The sequence below is a fragment of the Momordica charantia genome (genome assembly GCF_013281855.1).
Source record: "Momordica charantia cultivar OHB3-1 chromosome 10 unlocalized genomic scaffold, Mcharantia_2.0 BLBB01000010.1, whole genome shotgun sequence".
In the NCBI taxonomy this organism is placed as follows: domain Eukaryota; kingdom Viridiplantae; phylum Streptophyta; class Magnoliopsida; order Cucurbitales; family Cucurbitaceae; genus Momordica; species Momordica charantia.
Window position 1 is genome coordinate 9,259,161 of NW_028275158.1, and position 7,487 is coordinate 9,266,647.

Below are 7,487 nucleotides of genomic sequence, written 5' to 3' on the forward strand. Positions count from 1 at the left end.
TAGAACACTCTCCAAGAGACCTTGTGTGCAGTTAAGTTCTTTGATCACCTAACTTGTATGCTCATAAAAGATAAAAGAGAGGAATGATTAAAAAGGGGTTTTTCTAATTTTACAACTCAGCTAATTAAACTTGGTAATTAAAGAATAACAACGTAGCTTAATTTTAGAAAATCATTCAATTTCCAACCTATATAATATAATTTTCAAAGTTTCTATCTTTCTTAAAGCAGTTCTCTACCTTTTAAAATTTTAAATTCAGGATTTGAAAACACTGAAAATATCAAAATGTTGTTTTCAGAATTTCCATGAATTGGATTACAAAATCCCAAATAATTTTCGAAAACAAGTCTGCCAAACATGTATTGATTGAATGCATTGATTCAGTAAATTTGAAAATAAAAAACAAAATCTAAATTACATACCAAATACGCTCTTAAATAAAGGAACTAAGCCAGAGATTAATTTTACTACTTAACTTTAGTGTTCAATAATTCGAGAGAATTAATATATATATTGTTTGAAAAAACGATGAAATTAAAATTTTAAGATTAGATGTGATGATAATGGATTCAATTTAATTTGTTATCCACAGTGTTACTTAGATTTCGTATTCGGGAAATTGGGATTTTTGACCCCTTTCAATAACCACTTTGGATTTTTGACTCCCTTTTGTTTTTTACTTATTCAACCACCAACTTAACAATTCTCACTTTGTTTTTTCAACTCCAAATCACCACACACACGCAAGTCACATTTTTTTTTCCAATACTCAAGATTTTCTCCACGTGATTGTTGGCCCACATTATCCAATCGATCGGTCCCCAAATAATCCGTTATCTCGAATCCATTGTTTTCACAATATAGGTATGTCCATTTCATCATTTTAGAATATTGTACTTCTTCAAACTTGTAATGATACGAAATTTTATCATTTATCTAGAAAAAACGTTATTTTACGGAAAACAGAAATGTAGTCTAGAATTTATCTTGGACCGGGATTGGTACCGGGATGAAATTTAGAACCGGGTTTGAGACCGAGATAGAAGGTAAACTCAAGCCCGATCCTTCACGTCCAGATACGACCGGGACCGGGACCGAGATGGGGATAAACTGGGGTAGATCGGGATAGGGATTGGGACCGGGATAGGGACTGGGACCGGGACCGGGATAGGGACCGAGACCATGCAATATAAATCTTGAATTTTTCTTGTTTGTTTGTAAATTTATTGATTTGTATTTAATTATAGTGTTTTGGTCTATTTGCAGGATGCCTCGTGTTTTTATATCATTCGGTGGAGAATGGAAAGATATTGAAAAGGATTACGTGGGTGGTCGTACAAGAGAATTGACTGTGGATAGTAAAATCACCTATGCTAAATTTCTAGGACATGTATGTAGGCTAAGTAGTATAAATCCATTACAGGAAGATATCATAATTAGACGTGTATATAATTTTAAGGCGAAGGTTTGTGTAATGGAAATAACTGACGACGATGACCTGACTTTCTTCTTGACTGGTGAAGATGTCTCTGAATTGCCGCTATACATATCTACCGTGCCAAAGAAGGTACATCAGAATGAACCGTACATGCCTTCTTTCCCATATTATTTAGGCCAACACGTGTCCGATGTTCCTATTCCCTCAGCTTGTGCCCCCCCATTTGCAAAACCCTTATTTCCGAGACCCTCATTTTCAAGTCTGTCAGTTCCATCCTCGTCGTCGAACCCCTCTTCTTCCCGCCCACCACCCCCCTACTTTGGTCATATTGGTCATGATATAGCATCTCTCACACCGTTAGGGTCAAATGTTGTTCCTTGTAATTTGGGAGGTGATAGGGCATATGATTGGGATGTGCCTGGCTTGTGGAATAGAAGTGAAAATATGGATGAAGATAGTGATGAATCATATCGTCCAATGACCGACATGGGAGAAGGAGACGACGAAGGGGAATATGGAAATGAGTACGCCAGTGATCGACTTGATGTGCAACATAAGCATGAACAGTTAACAATTCATAATACAATGGCTGAATATCCTGTAGACGCTGTCCATGAAATGGCAAGCAATAGAGTCACCGGTCAGTCAGAAGGTGATAGATTGCAAGCCATGGTCCAATCCGCTGGGACCGATGATGTTAAGGAGGGTGACGTATTCGACTCGAAGAAGGAACTAGTTATGAAAATGCATTTACTTGCATTGCAGAAGAACTTTCAGTTTCGAGTGAAGAAGTCTACTCCGGAACTATACTTGCTGCGATGCATCGATCCTACTTGCACGTGGCGACTTAGAGCTACTAAGATTAGAGATTGCAACCTGTTTAAGATAAAGAAATATATCTCAGTCCACTCTAAGTGCAATGGTGCCGTTATGAAACGGGATCATCGTCAGGCGAAGAGTTGGGTGGTCGGTCATCTAGTACGATCAAAGTTTACTGATGTTTCTCGCACGTACAGGCCGAAGGACATCATGCAAGATATTCGTGAGGAGTACGGTGTAAATATGAGTTACGACAAGGCCTGGCGTTCGAGCGAAGAAGCACTCCGACTTATCAGAGGGGATCCAGCTTCATCGTACGGGCTACTACCCGCTTATGGGGAAGTCGTGAAAATCATGAATCCAGGTACTATATTTGAATTGGAGTTGGATGATAGCAAGTACTTCAAATATGTCTTCATGGCCATGGGTCAATCAATTAGAGGTTTTATGTGTTGCATTCGACTAGTTTTGGTTATTGACGGGGCACACCTTAAAGGGAAGTACGGAGGTGTATTACTAACTGCTTCTGCTGTTGATGCGAATAACCAAATATACCCAGTTGCTTTTGCAATAGTCGGGAGTGAGAGCATCGCATCATGGGTATGGTTTATGACTCAATTGAAGAGTGTTGTCGACACCGTTCAGAATTTGGTCTTCATTTCTGATCGACATGCCGCCATTTTGTAAAGCGATTGATGAGGTATTTCCTACTGCATTTCATTGCTTTTGTATACATCATCTAAAGATGAACTTGCTGGCCAAATTTAAAACGTCCGCGTTGGAGGAATTATTTTTTAAGGCTGCGAAGGCATTTCGCGAGTCATATTTCAATGAGAACTGGGTCCAACTGTGCGCACACCCAGGAGTGAGGGAATATCTGGAAGCTATAGGAAAGGAACGATGGGCTCGCTGCTTTCAGACGAAACTAAGATACTCACAAATGACCACCAATATTGCAGAGTCCGTTAATGCCCTTTTCAGGCATGCACGTAAGTTGCCAGTCACCGCATTACTTGATCATATCAGAGGTGTGTTGCAGAGGTGGTTCTACGAACGTCGGACGCTTGCTTCTTCACGTCAGAGTACGTTGTCTGACTACGCAGAGGAAATGATTGCCGAAGCTTCGGATAATGCACGGAGACACATTGTTATGAACATCGACCAGTTTAATTTTGAGGTACGCGACGGGAACCTCAATGGGGACATTGACTTGCAATCGCAGACTGGCTCGTCTACGCCGATACCGTAATAATAATAATAATTTGTAAAATCTCATTTTAGTAGTAGCTTATGGTTGTTGTTTTGTTTAAGCTACTAAAAAAACACTTTTTGTAATGGGATGGATGGATGGAGCCCCTGTTTCCTACTTTAATGAATCAATTATTATTATTTTTGTTGTTACTGCTTGCTTACTTTCTCAAAATCCTACAGTCTTCTTTCTCTTACACGCTCATTCTCGTTCGTGATAATTTTCGTTGATTTTCGTTGTACTTCTACAAAAATTTATCCTTATTGTCATCACGGTCGCTTACTTATTACGCTATTTTTCTTCTTCCACATTATTATATATCCACTTATATGCTGTTAATCGTTCACGATGACGTCTCATTCTCGTTCAAGCTCATTCTCGTTCAAGCTTATTCACGATCTCTTTCGTTATCTGTTTTGCACTCTCGCTGCTATTTTCCATTGCACCCGTTTATTCTCAATAGACTGAAATCTAATAAGTATTAAAAAAAAAATAGATGCAGCCTTTCTTTAATTTAAAGAACATCAACCAACAATTGAAAGAATTAAATTTCACGTCTTTTCATCTCTCTCGCTCTCGTTCATGCACGCTCTCGATCAAGCCCATGCACGTTCTAGATGTACGCTCTCGTCAAGCTCATGCACGCTCTCGCTGTACGCTCTCGATCAAGCTCATGCACGCTCTCGATCTCGATCACGATCAACCTCATGCACGCTCTCGATCTCGATCACGATCAACCTCATTCACGCTCTCGTCAAGCTCATGCACGCTCTCGCTGTATGCTCTCGATCAAGCCCATGCACGTTCTAGATGTACGCTCTCGTCAAGCTCATGCACGCTCTCGATCGCGATGACGATCAACCTCATTCACGCTCTCGATGAAGCTCATGCACGTTCTCGATCTCGATCAGATCTCGCTCTCGCTCATGAACGCTCTCGCTCTCGCTAATGAACGATCTCGATCTATAACATACTCCAAGTAGCTATCCATATCCATTTAACGCGCTAACGATCTCCTTCTTCTTCACGCCCTGTCCGTCAGCTTCTCTCCCTCCACGTCTAAAAATAAACAACCCAGTAAACAAACAAATAAATAAATAACTTATATGCAAACAAGCCCAACGAAGCATTTCAAAACAAAGACCGATGGATAATGAAGTTTGAGCATCGACAGTCAGTGGCCTGTAGATGACAGAAGCAAAACAACCCTAATAGTGAGAGAGAAATGGAAGACCGATAGATGCTGGAGTTCAAGCATCGAGAGTTGACTGTAGATGAGAGAAGCAAAACAAGGGAAAAAAATGAGAGAGAAATGGAGTGTTTTCAAAAAAGGGAGGAGGGAAAATAAAAATTTGGTATATTAGGCCCTAAGTAAAGGAGAGGGGAAAACTAAAATTTGGGCCAAGTTAAGGAGGGGCATTGGAGGTCATTTGGCAAAGTAGGTGATGTCAGCAAATGATTAGAAAACTTGCGTTTTGAGAAGGGCGATTAAAAAACTTAAAAGGCCCCTGCAGGAGGCTTATTTTGTCAATTTTCCCTTGTATTTTGTTAGATATGAATAGGTAGCTTGTACCGCAAGTAAGAATCCATGCACATGCATGGACAATAGGTTGCTATTCTTTCATATATGATTACAAACGTGTTTTATGTTATGTTACTGTTCATCAGTGACTACAGCTAAAAATAAGTATGCTAAAACAAATTATGATAGGTCATATTTAGGTCCGTGGAAAAAAATCGATACAAAGAATAATTACAACTAAAAAAAGGGTCTGCGAGCCCACATTTGTACAGCATATTGACGACGAAATAAAGAAATGTTACTTTGAGTCAAAGTGTCCATCTTTGACCCAGTTACATCGTACTCGAAAAATCTAACACAAAATATGCCGCAATCTGTGAACCCGGCTTGCTGAGGTACAGTACGTCTTCGGACCCTCCACGGCACCGTGGGCAGGTTAGGCCGAACTGCGAGCATCCCGCTCCAATGAAGAATCGCCGGGATTATCGTGCACATTGGCTTGAGCGCCTTCTCGAGATCATCCAACGAGGTGATCGACTGCAGTGAGTCCCATACGGTTAGATCACCCTCCACAAGATCAATCCCGATCATGACCGAGTGGTTGCCGCCAATATTCATCGGCGTGTACACGATATCGGCCTCGGTCCATGGGGTGGCGTAGTCCGATTGTCAACCAAGCACATACCGAAAGATGGTACGCTCTTGCCTCCAATCATACGTACATTTCGACGGCAGGACACCCAGCTTTATAGCTGCATATGGTCCGTCTGTTCGTCGTATGCCAAAACCTGCAGTCACGTCAAGTTAGACTCTACGGTATTTCACAGGTACATAAATATATAATAAATTACATTTAAATTTCACTAACCTGAAAAGCGTATGGAAACCCATACATGCTATACGTCTCAACATGGCTCGAGTCCATAGCGACCTTCTGTTTGTACGCCTCGACCTTGTCTTTCAGAGCGTTCTTCAAGCTTCAGAGAGTCCTTTCAAAAATCATTGAACTTCAGTCATAATTACAGTAAACTTCCCACCGATCCACAATCCCAAGGAGGCTCGTGTCCATTTTCTGCTTCCTTTCCTTGCCCATCATGGCAAGCTCTATGTAGTACACTATAGCAATCTTCACAGCATCCTCGTCATTTTCGAATGTGTGTTCTAAAAAAATTTTCTCCAACTCCGAACATTTCACACTCGCCTTGTCTTGAAAATACAGAATTCTAAGTCTCCGGTTACGAACATCATCGTCTACCCTATTCATGGTGTGTCTAAGACCGGTTATTAGGTCGAACTCCCGCTTCCCAAAAGAGACCATATTCCCGAATAGGTTAAAGCTAATGAGGTCGTCTCTAGGTTCTTCCACCTCTCTAAGCAACAGGTGATGGAGCAACGGACCGTTAAATACAACGTTCATCCCTAAAATCGGACCAAAACATGTTTGACTAAACATGTCTAACTGAGAGGGAGTTAACCTAGCCTTAAGACGAGAAGAGGTTTTCCCTACGTGAGAGAGATTTGACAGCGCGGCCGGGAACCAGTCGTCTTGGTTGATCTTAACTGTCATATCCATGTCTCCTGTAACAAAACAAAACAATATTGCTTAGAAACGGACCGGGTTGAAGCCTGGGATGGAATCCAGAAAGTCGAAGTACAAGATATGGACTTTCTGGATTCTATCTCGGGCCTCGTCCCGGTCCATTTCGAAGCGGGATGAGTCCCAAGATGGATTCCAGAAAGTCCAACCATCCTTCTGGAATCCATCTTGGGACTCATCCCGGTTCGAAATGGACCGGGACGAGGCCCGAGATAGAATCCAGAAAGAAGGATGGACCTTCTGGAATCCATCTTGGGACTCATCCCGCTTCGAAATGGACCGGGACGAGGCCCGAGATGCTCTCTGGATTCCATCTCGGGCCTCGTCTCGTGATAACTCTGTATTTTTTGAATTTCACCCTTACCATTGCTTTGTGAAGGACCTTCAAACTGGCCACATTTTACTCCAAGGGAAGGTACATGATGATCTATATCGATTTGAGTTGGAGAAAGCTGCTCCCACGTCCTCTGACATAACTGCATCTGGTGTGTCTGTCATCTCCTCTTCTAGTGTCAACACTCTTACACACAAAACCTCTTTACCTCATGATTCTATCTCTTTACCAATTAATTGTAATCTGTCTTTGTTTGATGTTTGGCATAGGCGATTAGGTCATGTTGCTTCGTTCATCTAATGTACCCATTCAAAATAAATCAAAATTAAGTATATGTCTTGCTTCTGCTACTAGCAAATGTCATAGTCTTCCTTTTGTTGATTCAAATACTGTCTATTATTCTCCACTTTCATTAGTAGTTGTTGATCTCTGAGGTCCTGCCTTTGTTTCATCCAGAAATGGGTTTAAGTACTACATAAGTTTTGTTGATGTTCATTCCCGATATACATGGGTTTTTTCCTTACAACA

At 41.2% G+C, this 7,487-nt stretch overlaps 2 protein-coding genes across 2 annotated transcripts; one reads left to right on the forward strand and one right to left on the reverse strand.

Moving 5' to 3' along the window:
- The first annotated feature begins 3,002 nt into the window (after positions 1–3,002).
- Positions 3,003–3,506, forward strand: LOC148208500 (uncharacterized). The gene has a single exon (XM_088118786.1). The coding sequence runs from the start codon at positions 3,003–3,005 to the stop codon at positions 3,504–3,506; it is 504 nt and encodes a 167-aa protein (XP_087974912.1).
- A 2,531-nt stretch (positions 3,507–6,037) lies between these two features.
- On the reverse strand, positions 6,038–6,601 carry LOC111022112 (uncharacterized). The gene has a single exon (XM_022299275.2). It carries the CDS (start codon positions 6,599–6,601, stop codon positions 6,038–6,040), a length of 564 nt encoding a protein of 187 aa, XP_022154967.2.
- Positions 6,602–7,487: the final 886 nt, after the last annotated feature.

Excerpts from the sequence above, each read along its gene's own strand:
- LOC148208500 (XM_088118786.1), top strand. The coding sequence starts at position 3,003 with ATGAACTTGCTGGCCAAATTTAAAACGTCCGCGTTGGAGGAATTATTT.
- LOC111022112 (XM_022299275.2), bottom strand. The coding sequence starts at position 6,601 with ATGGATATGACAGTTAAGATCAACCAAGACGACTGGTTCCCGGCCGCG.